This window comes from Tenebrio molitor, chromosome 1 (genome assembly GCF_963966145.1).
Source record: "Tenebrio molitor chromosome 1, icTenMoli1.1, whole genome shotgun sequence".
Lineage (NCBI taxonomy): Eukaryota > Metazoa > Arthropoda > Insecta > Coleoptera > Tenebrionidae > Tenebrio > Tenebrio molitor.
In genome coordinates this window covers 37147386-37169431 of record NC_091046.1, presented here as the reverse complement: position 1 = coordinate 37169431, position 22046 = coordinate 37147386, and the positions used below count along the sequence as shown (strand labels likewise).

Here is a 22046-nt window from a genome sequence, read left to right as displayed (position 1 = left end):
GGAATTTAACGTTCCCGGCGGATTTTGAATCATGCAAAACCGTCGATAACGGCCGGCGGCATGAAAACAAATATTTCTGTCCAGGAAAAATGCATGATCTGAAACCTTTTTAAATTTTAACCAACTATAGAGTTTTGATTTGCAGTTATTCTATTGTTATATCCATTCTAACAAAATTTAACACAAACTTTCTTTTTTTTAATATGCACCAAAACGTTTCTACAGAGATCCTGGAAAATACTCTAACTGCAATACAACATGGTCAACAAAAAATGAGTTTGAAGGCGGCCATGGAAGAAAATTTCTGAAAATGTGCGACGTAACTTAATAAGCTGTCACTTGTCAACTGACATGTATGTCAATTTTATTTACAAAATAAAATAGTTTTGACTCGAGCACTATTTTCCTATTTTTCATAAACAACTTTGTAGAAGTTTCAACAAAACCTCTCTTCGTCATGGAATGGAAGTGTTGTTTTCCATAATCTCCATGTCGCATATCCATAATCACTTCTTTGTTGTATCGGGTGTTCATTTAAATTTCCCGTCAAAGTTGGCGTTGAAGAATCGATTGCGAACGCACGACGCGTCAGTCGCTCATCAATTTGTAGATTAATACAGTATGGAATAAAATGATTTACATCTAGTTACCTTTGGAATTTTTGCACATGTAAATTTTCCTGTATCGCTGTACTTTTTTTTGAAGTGCCGAACTATTAGTTCTGTCAATAAATGTCATCAATCGAATTGACAATTGTTACAATTTACTAAATTGAATTAACAAACGTTGGTGGCCACTTTCAACACTAGTTAATTTCTGCCAATAAGCAACTAAGTAATTCCTTTAAAACAGTGAGATACTTTCAATAAAGCATTTCACTTATGTAATAGTTAAAGTCATTTCCTTGCAGTATTAAACCCATTTTTTTAATTGGTTTGCTTAGTGTCGTACCTAGAGAGGTAAACCGTATTTCCGTAAAGTATCTCCAGGAAAAGCATTCTTCAAATTTCTAAAACTTAGACAATAAGGAATTCCTGGTCAATTTCTCTGTTTATTTTGTTAATTACACTGAATAAAAATCCTCTTACCTTCAAATAAAATAACAAATTTTCATAAATTGACAGACAAAGTTTGAAAGATATTTATGGTACAAATTCAAATAATGTACTGCCTCGTTAAATAAAAAAGTACTGTTCTCAAATAAAGAATTTTCAGTGTGTTAAAAAAAAAAAATACGAGAAAACTCTTCATCTTTTAGTACCATTTGCTACTTGTATTACTGATATCTAAAAATTAGATAAAACATAATTAATTAATAAACCTTGAATAATATGAGAGATAAATCCAACGGGTCCTATCGATTATTTACATAACTTTCATATTAACATCATAAAGCTAAAAGACACAGATGTTAAATCCATTTGAGGTCAATTTGTCTTCTTCTGTTGTTCATTGAAAATGATTAATATAAAAATTATAGCTTCCATTTTCGTTTTAGATTTTTACAACACTAACAAAAATTTCTTATAATTATTTTATAATACATAACCGTCAAACAAAAAATGATTGCCTATAAATCATCAGCGAAACATCTCTTGTTAAAGCGACGCCATATTTGGCGTACAAAATTAATCTCAACAACGAAACTGATTATTGATCTTCTCGACAATTTTGACGCGACTCCTGACCGCGGTGATTGCCGAAATCGAAAAAATCCTAAACGATCAAGTATGAAATCTGCCAAAGAGTCCAAATCTGCAGACCGTCGCCAATCACTTTCCGAACACTTTCAGGGTCTTCTCGTCCGTAAAATTTTTTCCTGTTGTTCGCCTTTAAATTCACATCCTTATTTCGAAACCGAGAAGATTAATCGATTATTTACACTACCGTCGATCCCACCTCGCAAGCCATCTTCGCCTTGGCTCGTCGAAGGCGCTAGTTCTTGGTCGTGGTAAGTAAAGTCGGTCGGCCTGATTCCGTAGCAGCAGTCTTCGGGTGCTTCTGCAGTCAGTGTTGCCGGTGAGCTGACAGGTGCAGCAGCAGCAGTGTTAACAGTTCTTTACCGGTCCGCGTGATGATCGTGTGTCAGTGTAGGGGTTCGATTCGGCCCCGAGCGAGACGAAATCTGTGCGACTTTCCGCTGATAATCACACTAGGAATTGTTCTCTTGACCAACGGTGAGTCCGCTTCGGGTGCGATAAATAACGTTAAATGTGGAGTTTTACCGCATTTTTAGGTTGCGGTTCGATAACGGTCTCACTGTGTAATTGTTATTTCACTTCTCTAGCGAGGAATTATTTTATTCTGTCTCGATTTTCTAATTCTGGATTACTTACTGCCTTCCATAATTAATTTCGTGTTTTGGTTTACCGTTAAAAGTTCGAGCTATTTTGACCCAGATCGAAAATGAATCGAACTAGGTCCAAATTCTTCTCATTACAAGTACCTAACTACTCATAATCAACCTCGATCGTCACTTCAACTAATGTTTAATACAATGCTCTTTCAAATTCTAGACCATTGTAAACTGACACACTCCAACACCTCGCATCACTCAAAAGGAGTTAATTAAATCCTTCCAAGAGAGAATTATAATAGCTTCAATATTCCATAATGATAAGATGAACAACAATGTTTGCACTTGTTGCTCCGTTCTCATTATAAACCTAATTTTGTTTCCAAAACAATGAAAATTTAATTTTAAATGACATTTAAACATTTAAAGATATTGATTAAGCAGAAACATTTTTAGAACGTAAATTGTAGTTCCAAATGCAAAATTGGGACATTAGAGAAGTTAGTGCTCCGGAGTGTTTAAAAGACGAAAATGATAAATTTATCCAAATTAGGTTTTCAAAATTATGTAAATGAAAATTAAATTATAGTGGTAAAACTTATCACGTGACTTTCGGTAGATGTCATATTTGACATCTTAATAAAAATACGAAAACGGGGGTTCTGTTGAATATATCGAAAAAAGTTGTAGGAGAAAGTTGGTTGAATTGAGAATTTAGCGCTTTGTATCAATTTTCAGAACGAAATAAGAAAAAATACCTCCTCAGAAAAAAAAAAGAAAATTGAATGAATACAGTGTGGAACAAAATGATTTTCATCTAGTTACCTTTGCACTATCCGTGTGAAAATACGAAGTGCCGCTCTACGAAAAAAGGAAGGTATATATCAAAATTCCAAATGTGATTTTTTGCGAAGGGATGATACGACTAAAATTGTTATTTTAAGACGCTAGGTATACATTTTAATCGTTTGTTAATTCAATTCAATAAATTGTAATAATTGTCAATTTGATTGATGACATTTATTGACAGAACTACATAGTTACTTCAAAAAGAGTAGAGCGGTGCAGGAACATTTACATGTAAAAAAATTCCAAGGCTAACTAGATGAAAATAATTTTGTTCCACACTGTACCTATCTATGATCCAGCAAGAAATAACTGAGGAAGCCGATCTTAGCTTTAAAGATCTAAAAATCTAAATAATTTGTTTTTAAGAATTTTGTTGAATTATTTTTTAAAGTTTAGTAGAACCAATTATTTCCCTTAATTTTTTTTCGAGATTTTGAATTACGGAAACTACGTGACAATTTTTTTAGTTGTCATGTTTTTAGTTTTCAGACAAATAGAGAGGATTGCCGTAGTAAAGTGTTTTCCAAATCGATGACGAAAAATTGTTTTCATACCTATGGTTCGAACTTATCGAAAAGCATTGTTTATGACGAAACAAATTATAGAAGTTTAACAGATTATAGAAAAATGAAGACGAACCTGTAAATACTAAAAAATGGTATAAATCATGAAGCGGCGTTTTGCTCCATTTTTATTGTTAAACTGGTCGAGAATAAAGTACCCTTTTTTATTTTTTGAAGTTTTAGAGCAGCAAAATTAGGTCAAAAATGCACTTTAAATTAGAAAATTATACGTCAAATAATTTTCTCCAGTAGACCATGTAAATGTGCTTAATTTTCAAAATCTAAATTACATTAGAGTTATTCGAATACTTTTATGATTGTTTTCACTTTTTAGTCACCTTTGTCCGTTAAGGCTTCCGGAAAGACCAAAGTTCCGGTTTAGAGCGCTTTCGTCCCTTTGAATGTGCAAGTCACAATTTACCTGCGCGTAGCGGACCAACAAACCCCACACCACCCTCCATGGCCACACATGATGGCGCGTTAACGATTTCGGTATGCAGCAAGTCCACCATTAATTTATCTACGAGGGTACCGACATCTGGTTCACTTTCATTTTACAATAAAAATGTATACGAGACTGATTTCAAATAACAAGTGAAATGGAAGAATTAAGATTTCTCGCGGTGTTGTGGAGGCATAAAAATCAGCAGAATGTGGATTAGATTCGACTGTGAAGTGTAGCGTTTAGCATGCAGTTCAAGTAACCGTTAATTTGGATAACACGAGAGATTCGATGGAAATCAACATCATCAATAAAATTACACGGCGGAGAAAAAAGAATCGCAGTAAAAAATAATCGGGTTATGTGTCCCATCGATAGCATCGTAGGCAAGCTTCGAGATAGAATCTAGTCTGGGCATTTTGACAGAAAATATTGTTAGTTATTACACCACCGGGTCCGCCCAGTCATTTTTCATTCTCTCGGGGCATTACACTTCAACTATTAAAAGAATTTTTTTCGAAAGATCCCTTCGTAAGCCGTCTACAGCATTTACCTTCAGGAATTACGAACAATTCTACATCTGAATAACGGGACGTGAGCATACAAAATATTAATAAAATCCACAATAAATTACGACATTAAAAGCGTTCATTTATATTAGTTGTTATAAAACGGCATGTAACTGCGGTTTAATTAAGCGCTAACGAACATCCGCAACTCCTACACATCAACTCGTCCTAATCGGACGTTTAACTGTTCAACTATAACAATAAGCCCTTTTTGCAGCACAGTAATCATCTGGCAAGAATGTAATTATCAGGCGAGAAGATTATGCATTCATTCTTTTATCGCTCGGAGTCAATTGCATTCACGCAATATGGAAGTTATCATTAATAGTAATGTTTACCCAACTCGGATTGATACCTACAGCACGTGTCTTTGGGAATCAGTGTTAACCTCGCAGGCGTGCAAATTGGATTTTTTTTATTGGAATTTATGTTATAATATAATCATAAACACAAATGTGCAGCGCATTCTTCCAGTGCACTTGATTGGCACAGATATTTATGTGGATAATAAAAATTCTTCTGTGAAAAGGTTAAAATAACAAATTAAATCAATAGCTTTAATTTGTAATGCATATGATACAATTGGACCTAAACGTAACGTGTTTTAGGTCTGAGTACCCAGGATGGTTTGTACCAAATCAAATTCCAAATACCTTCACCTCTTGGTGAGTGAATTGTTTTGCAAACCAACCCAATATCTTTGCCAAAGGCCAAAGCAATTCAAAAAAATAAACCTGGCATGACATCTTGTAATATTTTTTCACAAATTCCGTTCATCCTTTTGTGCAATTTGTTTAAGGCAATACATTAACAACAATGCAAAAATTAAATTTATCTGTGATATTGCTGAACTGTGCGCAATTTAGCCTCTTCACTGTAACTTTCACAGTTTTTAACTCACAATTTGTGACCATGAAATCTGCTAATCTGTACCTCTGTCACGAGCAAGTTCCGTTTCCGTTTTCTTAATGGTCGCCACTCGTGTCATAGACCCGCGGCTAATTGTGATGCAACTTTTTATTTGTAAACAATAAAGCTCATTAAGGACTCAGTCTTCTAGAAGCGTTCTAACCCTTATTGCACTATGTAAATGATAATAGTAATAAAATCAGGAAGTAACTTTCTCCAGGCGATTATTGCGGTTGCTCTTGCGCAAAAGTTTGCAGTTATAAATTTACAACGTGCACGCACTTAGATATGAATGAAATGAGAATTATAATCAACCCTCTTCCGGCAGCGGTGGCTTTCTTTAATCTGCTAGGACGCATGCCCAGACCAACGGGTTTAAAATCTCTTCTTCGAACCGGTACCACAAGACGCAACTGGCGTACGGCAAATCAACGGTTCCCGATAGTTTTCTCTAGAATCTTGATTCCGAAGCAGATACGAAGATTTACTTTTCAAGCGGTACTGGATGTACTGGCACTATCAATAGCCGCGTACGTTGCGTTCTCCCTAGCATTTTCTGCGTGGTGCCAAGGAAAAAGCGATTTTTCTCACATCCGCAACTAGAGTTGATTGGTTTTTTACCGGACCCATTATAACATTTTTGCGAAGAAAGTGACACAAAAAATTACTTATTCGCCGTGCAATTTGTTGTAGCTGTTTAATGTGCGCCTGCGGTTTACATGCTCCTTGATACCATGCACTTGTAACTTATTGTCTGAATTGTGCCAGTAACCCAGAAATGAAAATTCAGGCGTATATTAGCTCCCATTTATACATGAGAACGAGATCTGCCGCTTATTTCACGCCAGAGTATTGAATTTTTCACAAAGTTTCTATTCCAATTATTATCATTTGATAGTATCGATAACATTGTGGGACTCTCTTTTTTTGAACTGCAGGCACTGTTCTCAGATCATCTAATTGTTCTAGAATTGTTTGCATCTAATAATTAACTTGACTGATTTATCTGATTTGTCGATCTTCTCAAGTAGTACCATTTTTGACAAGACTGTGTCAACATGGTACTGCTAACAAAGCATATTAATATCGAGTGTTCATTTAAATTTATTGTCAAAGTAGGCGTTGAAAAGTCGTTGTGAATGCACTACGGATTATAGATCACCCATCAACTGTTTAAATCTAACCTCACTTTTTGCGTTGTTTGTGTTTTTACCATTTTTTACTCTGCAGACTGACGAGTGGTGCGTTCACAATCGACTTGTCAACAGAAACTTTGAGGATCAATTTAAATGAACACCCGTTACAACTTAAAAAAAAACCTTCGCAAGTCAATTCAAAGTTACTAGAGATAAAGTTGAGAAGATATTCTTCTGCTGTAGGATCTAAAGCGGAATATAACGGGTGACTATTAAAATTTTCACTTAGGGTTGGCTATGGATCATTCTTTGTTTTCCGTTGCACCTTAGACACTGACAAGTTTGACATTTCAATAAATATTTTTTCTCTTAATTTGGTTGTGTTTCAATTGTACTGGCTGACATTTGTCGTTCGTTCTTGCGTGTGTCTAAAGTAGGTAACAGAAAAAATAAAAACTCGTTCAAAGTCAACTCCAAGTGAAATTTTAATAGTCACCAGTTATAAACAAATACAAAAATCTTAAATAAAAAAATATAAAGTGGTGAAATATGGTGAAGAGAAGGAAAACGTTAGTGAAGCAGTGAAGAAGAAATCGAAAGCTAAATGCTGATTTGTATTTCCAGAATTACCTAATGCATATACATTTTTATATTGCGTAAAATATAAATTGTAAGTGCTTGGTCATTTGAAAGTCCAATGGTACTACCATCTGCAGTTTAAGTACTCCTGACATTTTCAGCTATCGAACATTTATTAAACAAATTAATAATGAAAATAGTAATAACGTCATTTATCCAATTAAGAATAATAATAAGTAGCAAAGTTTACATCAAAATATCAATGTTGGTATTTTCAAAAATCATGATTAGTAATGGTACAGTCATTTTCTAAGGGCAAGTAGGGAATAATTTTTCCCGTCAAAATTATTTGTTTATGATCGTAGTTTGGACTGGGAAAAAACAATTCTGCAATGTTATTCGTTTTCAAGATTTACTTATTAATTTGAATTTTAAAATTAAAATATACAAAAAGATTGAAATCAATTGCACTTACTAACGAAGTGATATTTTCTTAAAATGTTCACTTTAATTGATTTAATAACTTTTACATTTATGGACAGATAATTATCTTAATTTCACATACACAATACATATACAATACGTGTTAAGCAAAAGGTCTAGTACTATGTAACATTTAAATTTCATAATTTTCTTGACCAACAAGAGATGCTTCTAATTTCACAGCGATTTCTCCACACTAAAAATACGACTAAATTAGGGACAATTCAGACCAACTTATTAAGCCGCATTTCAATACAATACAATAAACTATCAAATAGCACTTTGGCATTTTAGAACAACACGGATATTGTATAATTCTTTCAGAAGCTCAAACCATCGATAATAATCTGCCTCACCTGATCGTTTTATGCCTTGAGGTGTCTATCGCAGGAGATGCACCGTAATGTATATAAATGAAACATTATTAGAGTAGCAACATTAATTATTGTTGGCACATGATTACAGCATTTCACGTGTCAAGTATGACACTATTGACTTTATTTTGGTTCGGACCATCTGGCCAATCAACTGTACTTTATTTGAAAATAATTTGTTATAAAACCTACGACAGAAAGTTTTAACGGAACAAAACGTATCTACAGTCTACACCTCGCCGCCGCCGGTTCAATTATCCTGGGTTACCCGAGTTTGCCGCCTGATCGGCTGTTGAAGTCTCCAACTCCGACGTCCAGTATACGCTAAAATAATTGAACGCGCCCAAAATGAAACCTTTTTTCGTTATTATCGACCCAAGCTTGGGCTTCGGTAATCACGGTTCCGCTCTAGATCCTCCCCACTAGCTGCATTTCCGGTAAACCAAGATATGTCGCTGTTGAGTGTTGCTCGTCAGCCTTCGATAACTTGTGATCACTTACGGTACAAGTAATATAATGCGAAATATTACGTTGCACCATCCGTTTCTTCCTTTCCCGCAATTACCCCGAATAATGTTGAAATGTGAAATTTGCAGGAATCAATGGCGAAGAGAAGATTGGGTGCAGATTTCCCGGAGCTCCGGCCCACTCTTCGGTGGTGTTTTCCGACGAAAACCTCGGACCCGGAGCCGTGGCGACTTACTCGTGTGAACGAGGATTCGAGCTGTTGGGGCCTTCGAGGAGAGTGTGCGAGAACGGACAGTGGCTGCCCGAAGGAATTCCGTTTTGTGGTAAGTGATGGGTCTGTTGTGATGTAAGCGACGGTATTGCGAAGAGCAATATTGTTATTTTACAAATCTCGGTGTCGTTTAATAAAGAATTAAAGTAGGTAAGCAGCCTCGAATCGCGACTAAACAAAGACGTAAAATATAATTTCACTTGGAGCCGCGACTCTCTGATGACGATGAGTAAACTGCGAAATATAACGGACCGGCTCTCCAAGTAGGCCAAGTATAAGTCATGGGCAGAAAATATACGGCACAGACAGGAAGCCGTCCCAAATTCCAAAGACGTTCCGGTCCTTACGTAATTACTATTCGAGGGGGGTTTCCGTTTTCATTCTATCCGTCTCCCTTCTTCTTCTTCTCCTTCTTATTGTTAGTACGTACATTTAAACAAGCCGCAATAAATTGAATATGCTCGTATCGAGGTTATTAAAAAATTGTAACGAAGCATAAACAGCGTCAGTATTAAAAAGAATCTCAACAGTGTTTGCACTCTTTTAATAAGAATGATATTTATTACGTTATCCACCATGTAATCACCGCTAATTGTTGGGAATACAAGAAAATTCTAATATTACCAGAAAAAAATTCTAGTCAATATCATTTAATTTTTTCTTTGGGTTTATCTTAACTGATGATTAAAAATGCCACTAATTTCTTTTTTGCTTTGCTTTATATTAGTATCGGGCGTTCAAATAAAATCCTGGACCGGGAAGGCGTTGGAACCGTCAGTTGTTTTGGTTTTTTAAAGTGTAAATTGACAGTTGTAATTAGAGCATGTTGACAGCTAACCTAAAATTTATAAACAAAAAATCTTTCTGTTTTTTTTCTTTGCAATGTTTGACATTAAAAATATAATAACTGACAATTGCTATTCTCGAAGCAAATATCTAAGGGCACCCTTTGCTGAAAACAAACATGTTCAATCATGTGCCGATTAAACATGAACAAATGTCATTCGAATCAAACGGCGGGACATTAAGACTTTACACTGTTCCAAATAGTTTACCTTTTTCAACGCCTACTCAGCCCAGGATTTCATTTGAACGCACGATATGTATACTCAATTTCATATAAATGTGCATCTAAGCAAGCCATGAAAATCTGATTTTCTGTTGGTATTAAAGCTAAAGCTAGTGACTTTGACTTTCAAAGTTGCTTGCTCTGTGCGAACCCGATTTGACTAATTTCTCCGTTTTTGTCCATTTTAACATTGCTGATTTCAAAAGCATTGTTACGTCTTTTTAATGATTAAATTAAAGTAATTCTTATTTGTTTTTGTCTTTGTATTTTAACCAAGTAAAGATTTATTGGACATGACCTTCATAAATGTGACTTTTGTAATGTAACTAAATTAAAGGTGCTTTTACAAATGCACAGCTCACTTGATGAACATTTATATGAAATCAATTATATAGATACTCGTATTAGTCGAGGACTCTGAAGTGAATACTTGGTCAGTTTTTATCGAAGGTAAAATAACAAGACCTAATTTTTTTATCGGGTCTAACCAGAATAAAAATGCCCAAATTCAACCCGTAAAATTGTCAAAGCAAAAAGTTTTCGTAAAATTGGGAAATTTATCAGATTTAAAAAATTAGGTCGCGTTATTTTTGGCAAGATTAATTCCAGAATACAAACTTTAACGTTAATTATTTATTTATAATACTTACAGTTATTAAAAACACAATTATTAAAAACAATTTGAGAATCTGACAGGAGTAACATGAAATTTTATCCGCTTTTGACAGAAGATTTAGTATGTCAATTTAGTAAGGTAAGTAATACCATTAGATAAAAAGAAATATCCAAAATCCATCGAAACCGTGATATTTATAGATACATATCAATTTTCCTATTTTCGGAGGTTACTCCATCTGTAACACTAAACACTACGTAAAAAATATCTGACTTTTTTGTATATCTTTATCATTTATAGACAGAAGAAAAACAAACGTTGTGAAAATCTTTCTGATAGTGATAACAGAGTACAGAAAATTTCATTTGTATTTACAAAAACGCAAAAACATGCCCTTCTCTGAAGAGGCCACTGATTTCGCGGGGGTTCCTGGGACGGAGAAGCAAGTTATCACATTACCTGGTATAATATTCCTGATTCCGTCAGTGGATCAGCGTAACATTTTGCCTCGGTAAACAATGCCTGTAACAGCAGATACTACCTACTATTAAAATACAACTTGAGGGCGCCTTATACGGTTTCATTAAGTTCGTCATAACACAAAGTCAGATTCTTAAATACATTAGGGAATCTGAGGGACTACATCCTAGTAAAATTAATAATAATGTTCAAGAGATTTACTTATTTCTCTCTCTTCCAAGTCGCCACATCAAAACAAATGTGTATATGTACAGTCGTTGACCAAAATAAAATAGGACAAAGTGTTACCTTAGACAGTTTCACAATTCAAAGATTTGTGTAGTGTAACTGGGGCATATGTGTCTCAGATTACAACTTGATTTGACTTGACAATTGATTTACAAAAAGTTAGGTTGTGTTTTTTCACTTGTCATATCGTCACTGTCACTATGTTCAATTGAATGATTGTGAGTTTTTGAAATATTGTCGAATGATGACACTTATCAGAATTGTTTTTTTATTTTTGACACTTTTGTTTCCTAAGAGATGGATTTCGCAAACATATCGAATTACACAATCGAAATTTACTTTGTCCTATTTTATTTTGGTCAACGACTGTACATGCAAATGGAGATATCAATAATACACTTGATCGGTAGTAGTAGTTTATTTAACGAATTCGTATGTAAATTGGGCTTTGTCAAAAAAGCCCAATTTACGCACGAAGAGTTGAATACAATGTTTTTTGTTCGACGAGCCTCTTAAAGGCCCCAAATCGCTTAAAATCTTTAAAATTAGCTTGACGTTTCGTTTTGACAAGTTGTGACATTTATCAAAATCCGTTCACACAAGAGAAAATTCTCAAATTCTGACAGTGTCGAACAAAAAACAGTTTTTTCTACGACTGTTAAAAAACTCTACAATATTTCATTATTTTATTTGCGTAAAACATCTACTTACGGTAATGGTGTAACATAGTAACATGTATTCATGAAGTTCTCGTTAAACTTCCCATTTGTGAAAAAAAGTACTATTTCCTGCTGATGTGGTGGCAGGAAATTTTCGACGAGGTGTCGATCCCTCGTGCCTTGACATAACTCTCTGTCGTTTTAACTTTGAATCAGATTGATCCACTCTAACAAATCTTTCGAAAAAATCGGTAAGATTCTAGTTAATGATATGCTGCTATCATTTTCAAAACCATCTCTCAATGGCATACCAGTCTTTTGTTATAAGAATTATGAGATGTGTGCACGTCATTTTATACAAAACTTAAAGTAAGATACATACTCAATTTTTGTCGTTCTTCAAATAATTTTTTTAACGAAAAAACCAAGCAAAATGTTAAGAATATACATTTTTCTACAACCGTCAAAAAAACTCGACATTTATGCATCATTATCAAGTCGCGTATGTCATTTTTTGATAGATCAAAAATAATTGTCAAAAAGTTCCCTTGGTTTAATTTTTTTTTCACCGTAAAAACAATGAAAATAGTATACATATTATAATTTATAATATGTACAAGTTTATAAGGAAGCCTTTAAAGTACGCGTGACGAGTTTTAACGTCGCAAGTGCTTTAAAGGCCCTTATAAACGTGTAGCATACGCTATTTTTTTATTATACCTGCACTACAATCTGAAAATTATAAGTAATAACAAAAAGTAAATTGAAATACCTTTTCCGAAGTAATCTGTGTAATTAATCGTTGATATAGAAATGGTCAATTGTTGTTGTTTCGTTGCTATTATAAATCGTGTATAAATGTCTATTTAATTCAAAATATAGGTGAATTTGTTGTTACCTAAGCGACCTTAAAGCTTTAGTGTTTTAAGGACCCTTTTTCGCACGCATTTTAGTGTCAAAAACAGGGATTTTGATTCAGGTATAATAAAATAGTAGTTTATTTGACGAGTTTGTGTGGCCCACGAGTGCCAAAAAAGGCCCAATTTACACACGAACGAGTTGAATACAACGTTTTTTTGTTCAACGAGCCCCTTAAAGGCTCGCTTAAAACCTTTAAAATTAACTTGACGTTTCGTTTTGACAAGTTGTGACATTTATCAAAATCCGTTCACACAGAAGAAAATTCTCAAATTCTGACAGTGTCGAACAAAAAAAAATTAAAACATTAACAAATTAATACTCGAACAAACATTTTTCGATCATCTTAATCCTACTTTTTTAATGGCCCTTCTTTGCTGATTGGGATAAATTATTATCAAATTCTCATTTATGTTTGTGTAGCACATATGACTTTTGGACCGACGGTTCCTAGGATATCGATTTTTTACGGTGGAAACACTGAAACACTCCCATAAATTTCGATGTCTCAATATCAACAAACTAAAACGACAAATTAAGAAAAGGTTCAAAATGCACATTTTGTTCATAGTAGCGTCAAAACAACTATACTCTCGACAAACTTTCGAAATTCATAAATTTAACATGACTGAACATGTAAATATTTTGTGTCCAAATGCTGAAACTGGAATTATATTGCACTTGCAGATGACTCCTTTTAAAACATTTCTACATGCTCACTTTTTACTGACGCTTTCTATTTTATAAGTTTTCACTGTAAAATCATATAAATTTTATTCAAGTATTCAATATTAGATACAACGAGTCACAATAATTCTCTAACAAATTCTAGCCAATATAATTTCACCCTTTATTACTATTACAAATTAACAAATATTTTAATTCCTTTATAAAAGCATCTAAACTTCTAAATACCTAACACACTGCTCTCTTGAAGTCGTTAGAAGTTAACAGTATTTTTAATTGGCTCAAGGACAGCGGAAATACCAACACGAGTTTGTTTAATAATTTTATAACTTTTCTGAGTGTGAATTCAGCAATAAATAACTTTTAGGCTTTAACTAACGATCTTGTTTGTTGCAATAAATTAAGCTGAAATTACAGTTGGCGACAACAACTAAATGAGGATCACAGACCAAAATGGTAACTTTATAAAAACTATCTTCTGGCAACAGATTAGTTTATTTTTTGACACATTATGAAAATAGTGGTTTGGGCTTATTGCCATTAGGAAATTTTAATTTTAAACGTGACACTGAAAATTTTGTGGGAACATCTGAAAGATTCGGCGTTATGCACCAGGTAGTACTGATGCGATCTAACGAGAACAGCGTGGAAAATTATCGTGTAATGATATGTTTTACCATGTTAAATTTGTGACCTCCTTTAAAAAAATGAAGTTTCAAAATTAACAGTGAAATGACAACTGAATCAAACTAAAATTTTAATAAGCATCCACTGCTAATTAACGTTAATTAATTACTGTTAACTCATCTAGACCATCAGCTCATAACCTAAACTAAAATTAACAATGCCTAATTATTGACAAAAATTAAAAGTTATCCAGAGTGTGGATAACTGAAATTTGATAAATTTGGGCTCCAGTTGAAAAAATGCTCTAATTTCTTCTGCTCTTGGCAATTACGCTTGGTTATGTTTCTTTCACGAAGCAGCCGGCAATGCTTAATAATTATTATTGACAAGCAGATTTGAGATTAGATCTAGAAAAACACAACAACAAAATATAGCTAGCATGTTAAGTGGTGTGTGAAATTGCTACGGGAAAAATCTGTATTCATCATCAACCATTAATTCTCTACTGCAACTAAGTAATTAAGGTGGCGGTAAGCAGGCGCAATAAATCCATTACGAGTATTATCGCACTAGTAGCGTATTGTTATTAATAATCACAATTTTTACAATTCCACTCGATTTATTTCACCAACGAGTCCATTTGTGTCTGTCACATCGGTAGTCTTAAGTACAAGAGATTGATTCATTTATTAATGTTACTGAACAGAGAGCTTAGTCAGCAGTGTCCTACAAACTGATCCGCGAATCGCAATTCTAAATATAAAAAGCTCCGTATGATTTGCACATTCCATTGTGACAGTAATAAGTTTTCATTTTAATGCTATAACTGTTCTTGTTCATTTATAGTGACACCCACAACAGAGAGACAATTGTTTTATTTAACACAGTTCAATCAGCCGCAAATGCAAATGTCCAAGACCTTCACAGAATATGCAAAACATTAGGAGGGTCAAGGCCCATACGGTTCACCAATTTAACTGTTTCTTGCAAATATTTGACAATAAGAGGGTCAACTTTGTTGATTCACTAAAAAAATTCTCAGAGACGAAGTAAATTCACTTGATCTCTGGTTCCTTCATAAAACAGAAGTGACCGATGTGTGTGTTCTCATCTACCGTTGAAATCTCTACAGAATTATCTCTCCAGTTGCTCTAAATTTGGAAATCGACTCAAACCAGATTAAGGTTTTTTACAAATAAATATGTATAATAATAATATTCAAATGCCGTTAGATTTATGCATGACACAACATTAAAGCTTATATAAATAGCGACTTTGCTGATCTTGTGTGTAATTTATCTGATAACTCTGTTGAATATTTATATTAAACCTACTTCACAGATTTTCAAATTCACATACGGTCATACGAATTCTTTTCCAAGAAAACTATTTTTTTTAGGTAACTTTGTTTTCTGTACTAAAAGAAGAGGAAGATCTTGTTAATTACAACAAGAATTTTAATTTAGTTTTTACTTTAATGTTTCATATTTTATTATCACATTCTCAGTCATATTAAATTTATTTTAGAGGCGGTAAATATAGGTGGAAAGGTTTGCACATACATATATCAGTAACATACCTACAACTATTACCGTTTTATTTAAATTTGTGTCTATAACGGAGTTTTTTCTTATTATTTTGAGTAAAATACATGTAACGGAAAATTTTGAGAAAAATATTTTGCAATATTGAGTGAAGATACATTTAAAAAATTAAATGTATTATTCTGTGATATTTATTTCTAGAAAATATTTTTGATACACAATCCTTTCTAAAACTAACCGAAAACACCGGTTCACAGATGATACATAAAGATTGATACCTATAAAGTGAATGAACTGTGCAAGAAAGTGATTTCCTTTCCATTAGGTATTTGATTTGCAGCATTCGTCAGATAAACCGTAAGAAAAAAGTGACCTTATTTCACAAATTATGGATCACAAAAGTGAAAGACCTCTTTGGGACAGTTTAAATCAATAACTTTCGATTCACCAATCACAATAAATTAATTATTGATGGGCTAGGTTTGTTTATTCGTGCGTTTCACCTAGATAAAAAATATCATCCAAAAAGATTAACCAAAACCTTTCCAGTCAATTAGTGATGAGTAGCCTGCTACGTAAAAAAGATTAGGAATGTGAGATTCGTGTGAATATCTGGTGAAACATTTTTCGAATTCTCTAGGTTGTCGTTAAGTTTATGAGTGCTACGCTTTTCGTAAAGTGCTCGCTTAAGATTGAAAACATCACATGTTATTATTATTTAAGATTTTAATAAGCGAGTGAAGAAGCGATGAGACACGCCTCCAAAATTAAGATTATGGTAATTAACCGTCATAATTCTATGAATGTTGTCTGAGCAGGTGGGCTATCCCATGCTAACGGTACCGGCACGTTTGACTTTTCGTAATCTTTGACTAGCGCATGTTAATGTTATGTAAATTGTAAGAGGAACTGTCCACATTTTTGGGTCAATATCAAAGAAGGTTTACCATGAGAGCGCGACGTTCATCTTGAGACACCTCCAAGTCCGCCGTCAGAAAAATGATTATTGCTAGTAAATTATAACAGCTTCACTGGAGAATCTAAACACCACAGGAAAATTAGCATTTGACAATTTGATTATTGATCACGCTCCAAATTATTACTTGCAGCAACACCGACCAGATAACCAGAACGCTATAAATACTCATTAGTCATCGCAGAACTGTTTCGACGTTTTCTGTTGAAATTTTCCGCGTTCTTCGGATAACTCGACTTTCAGTGCAGAAAGGAAATAGATGTTGGGTTGGGCGTGCTCTTGCTGTGAAGATAATTGATGCTATGGTGTGCGGCAGCTCGTGTATTGACGTTCCTTTTGAAGCTTATTCTGGTTCGTTCAAGATTTTCCGCCATTCAAAGTCAGGTGAATTATCGTCGTCCTTAGGCGCCGGGAGCTACACAATGTACACTGTTTCAAAAAATAAAGCGCACAAAAGTGAAAGCCACACAGCTTATAATAGGAAGGATAAGGTTAACAAAGTCATAGGGCATTGTTGGCACGAGGTATTACAGAAATATGCAAAATAAGCAAGGTTTTGGATAAAACTACGTAATTTTATCGACGAGTTTGAAAAATAACATTGAATACTCAAAGAAACAGAAGCAAACAGAAAATAATACTCCACTTATAGCTCTCTTCAAACAAACAATTAAATATGTGACAGAAGACAGAAAAATGTTAGTTGAAAATTGAGTTTGAAAGAAGAGAGACTTAAATTGATATAAGAACATCGTACAGTCGTGGAATCAAAATTTCGGGCAGCATTTTTCTGTTACTTCAAAAAAATCTCTGTAAACCACCTTTTACTGTCATCATGACTGACATTCAAAAATTAAACTTTTCTGTGTCGGTCGCACAGTCAGTTTTTGAATTTTGAATTTTAAGTTAATCGCACTGAGTGTAATTAAATCATCGCTTTCACCTGCTGCCTACCCGTTATTATGCTACAAATCACTATTTTTTAATGAAAATAAATAAAAATGACAAGAGTAAAAAATGAGGTTATATTAACGTAAAGGTTGTTTTAGAGTTTACAGTATGAAAATGACAATACTGCCCGAAATTTTAATTCCGCAACTGTACACGATCTTAGAAGCATTTTTTTAATACCTTAAAAAAGCAGTCAAGCATTGCAAATTGATTTAAAATTTGGAATAAGTTAGCCATCAAAATGTACACCCGCTTATGGGCGAACATTTTCTATTGTGATAGAAACGGAGCGTTTTCAAAAAAGTTACATTGTTATAGATAAATTAAATAATTGACATTAAGATTCTCATGCTTACAAATAAATAGAGACTAGTTAATCACAAGAACGACTCGTTTGGTAAAAATTGGGGAGCAAAAAATCTTGGAACAATTTTGCGAATTTTGCAAAACGTTATAGAGGAAAGTTTCATAAATTGGCGAGTTCTTCCACTGGCTAAAATTAACACACGTATTTCAGATACACCCTGTATATATTTTTTCCACTTTGCGTCTGTATGAAAGCTATTACAAAACCCGTTTTGGGTGCTGTAATAGAAATTCGCGTTTTAAAACAAACTAGTGCAATTTATTTTTGTAGCACTTACTCCCTCATAGCACTCCTCGCAAGCTTGTCGTGCCCTAAGCCCGTGCGTACTTCTTAGAAGACTCGTATCATAGTGCATTATACTATTTTATCATTAAGATATTATTTTTACACACCAGAATTTGATTTAAAATGAAATTTATGACAAAATGTATGTGCTTTTGTAAAATGCTAGTCAACCGTATTGAAATCATTCTTTGAATAGTTATTGGAAATATTTACCAGGTATTATTATTTGTAATCTTCAAAAAACATAAAACCTCTCACGCGTATCAAAATAACAGTAGGTGGGTATTTCTAGTATTGTAATGTGGAACACCTCCTCAATGGGTAAAATTTAAAATAAAAATTAAAAACCCAGACCCGTTATTTTCAGCGAAGCAATATTCTGCACTTTTTAAACATTAACGAAGTGAACGTAGACAACGTAAATAAACAATTCTAATCTCACAGCAAAAATTATAAACCAACTGTAGATTAACTAAAAACCTTTACACCATCAGCACCTCGAGATATCAAGAAATAAACTCTGTGACACAATTTGTGTGTTATTCCTTCTCGAAGATGTTCCAAGTTTTCCGGAAGCAAAATCTTTTCACATTTTCCAACATCTGCAAACATTTTTCTTCAGCGATAACGTACCTGTACATTTTGCGAACAATTGTCAATAACAGAACAGATGTCGTCATTTAAATAACGCTATTTGAAGTACTTCTCATGTGTAACTGTAGTACTGACATGTGCATGTAAGTTGAAAAAAAAATAAATACTAGTACCGCCCCCTGTTGTTAGGCTTTTGTATGAATTGCACTCTGCACAATTACTTCTCTTGTTTTACCATATGGGACGAATGGGTACGGTACGGTCATATGAAAAATGTAAAAATGATAGCGTTTGTCGGTTTCAAGAGCGCAATACTAAAGCCAATAATAAGGAAGGATCAAAAGACAATCAAGCACTGTCAGAGATAGATATTACCTTGTCATTTATTAACATGTGTTTGATCCCAGTACTGCGCCACACTTAATTAAATAATTTTCCCTTTTTAGTAACAGGTCCGTTCAAAATGTGCCACTTAGAAGTCCTGTTTAATTTTTATCTTGTTGAACCCGGACCAAATGACATGTTGGTACTTTTTTGGTACTACTTTGATAGTTTTGTTCTTTTCTCACACCGACAATTTGTTGAGACAGGAGCAGCAACTCCGGGAAACGCTCGAAACTTGCGTGTGGCGTTACCCAGGAAGAACAGAGGAAGGATGTGCATCACCTGCAGCTATCCTTTCTGTTTCAATAAAATATGAAAATAATGCAGCGCGCGTTGCGTTAATTAGATGTTAACTACTAGGAAACAATAAAATGCAGTAAATCTTGAAATGGATTTGAAATAATTTACGTGTGCCACGGTTGAACTTCCTTTTCTTTTCATTCCTAAGCCAATTAGAAATCCAGTTGTTTTATTTAAGATTCTTCGCATTCATTGCACATGTGGTATTACTGTTATAAGCGATTCAACTTCAGTGATAGTGGAAATAATATTGAGCATGTTCAGTCTTTTAAATCGGCACTAACGTTCTTAGCTGGATCGGGATTACGGTTTTTAGAAAAACGGCAACAAATCATTTACTTGCTGTTGATTAGTGGACGGGTCAGAAATGAAGCGATGAAGAGAGACCGTGAATTAAAGAAGAGAAATTGTTGAATTATGTACGATTGTCCATGAAAGGTTTGCAGATTTGTTTTGTAAGTCCTGTAAAGTCGTTCGGTCATCGACCATAGCCTGGAATGTGAGAGAATCATTGCTACTATCCTGTCGTGAAACAATTGCAAAAAACAATCGGAAATAACTTATCAAAATAGTGACGGCGGTATGTTGGTAAAATTGCGACGAGACGTCTAGAGCTTTCTAAAATTAATTACTTGCACGAAAGCTTGACGTAACAGATTTATCCGACTATTGCTCGGGTTAATGAATATATCATTTCAATTACGTTTGCAGCACTGATCATTAAACTTAATTAGCCACCATTTACACCGTCAGATAGATTAAAAAATCATGAGAGTGCGGTTTCATAAATATCGCTAAAAATTAATTGCGCCAATTCGTCATCGTCGTCATTTTTTGATTGTCTTGAAATAATGTGGAGATAATACTCTAACCTATATCTGTAGAACGTCAATCACTTTTCAAATTATTTTTGTCTGGACGAGTTTTTACGAGCTGAATCTCATTTAGATTTTAATTTAAATCATGGTACACAACCGCATTCGTTAGATGAAAAGGGAAAATTGAGACCCACATAAAGAGAAACCTCGAAAAAAATTGGTAAAAGTTAATATAAAAATGCCTACCAGATGATAAAAGTTTACTCTTCATGTGATGCGTAATAAAAAAATTAATAATTAATACATATTTGAATAAAAAACACACCACGAAAAAATCTACGTTAATAACATGTGATTTTCATTAATTTTTTATCAAAGATCAAACAACTCGTTTTCTAAATAAAGTCTCTTAAACTTTTTCACTTAAATTTAAACACGACACTGTAATAAATCTTGTAATACCATAAACAAAAATATTATAATCCAGTCCTGAAAGCTATATGATTTTGACAATTATTTAATTAAAAAAAATAATTTTGTCTAAGGAATATAAAAACAGCAATTTAAAACACGTTTCCCAGAACGTGTTTTAAAAAATTTAAAACACGTTTTGGTATCTCGAAGTGTTATACAATTAGAACTTCTCCAGTATCTTGAATATCATCAAGATGAATAGATCACAAAACTCCTTGCGCCAACATGCTCCTGCAATGTCGAAAATCAAAGCAACCTATAAATTAAGGGAAAATTAGTTTATCTATTTGAGGAAGCAATTACACTACTTACCAAACTTCTCAATGCGCAGGTTTTCTTTCACTTTTAAATAGGACTTCAGCATCGAATAACGCGGCCAAAATGCTGCAGGTGACAACGTTTCTTGCTACAAATCAAATTAATTAATTATAAACTATGTAAATGAAAATGGATAATCGCAGACTTACCTTCTCGTCTAAATAAACGAGAATTACCTTTTCTGTTACCGCAGATACTTTGTTATTTTCTCGCCAATGGCAGAGGGTTGCTGTGAAAAAAAATGTGGACGTATGATTCAACTTGAATAATCCAGCCGTAAAATAATGTTATTATTGCGATAGTTGTCATGAAGAAAGATCAAAAATTGCTTTGATTTGAGAATGGTTCCAAATTGAATAAATCACCGTTACCAACATTTAATCGAGCTGCCATCCCATAGATATGGTTCAATAGCACTAATAGCAGGGTATTTCAAAATCTAAAGTTAGGTTATGCGAATCTTTGTAACGAATCAAAGTATAAAGCTGCGCCACACGTTTTCGCTGCTTTTGTTTTTCACAGCCGTTCTTGATCACACATTTTTGAAACATACGGTACAAAAGTATTCTAAAATTTTGTTGTCCGCTTGAATCATTACAAAAAAGTGAGTTCTAATTTGTGATAGGTAACGGTTTTTAGAAAAAAATATCCAAGATATTCCTTCCAAGAAACTATATCCTATAATTATAATCGTCAAATTCACGCACGCAAATGAAGTATCAAGTTTACCATCAGCGACAGGCTTAATATATTTCTTTTATTTATTACCGTTTATTATAACTAATTTGAATATGTTTAAAAATGTATTCAAT

At 33.8% G+C, this 22046-nt stretch overlaps 2 protein-coding genes across 3 annotated transcripts in view; one reads left to right on the top strand and one right to left on the bottom strand.

The window, feature by feature from the left end:
• LOC138122113 (cytosolic non-specific dipeptidase-like) overlaps positions 1–22046 on the bottom strand; it is a 203971-nt gene that overhangs the window by 41761 nt on the left and 140164 nt on the right. The window lies entirely within an intron of this gene.
• The window catches only part of LOC138131753 (uncharacterized), a 29162-nt gene continuing 9066 nt past the window's right edge, over positions 1951–22046 (top strand). Inside the window, exons 1-2 of one of the 2 annotated variants that reach the window (XM_069048955.1) lie at positions 1951–2177; positions 8797–8991. In XM_069048955.1, the coding sequence (XP_068905056.1) occupies positions 2075–2177; positions 8797–8991 (298 nt within the window). In that variant the 5' untranslated portion in view covers positions 1951–2074. The remainder of the gene's footprint in view (positions 2178–8796; positions 8992–22046) is intronic. The other variant, XM_069048946.1, reaches the window with a different exon arrangement.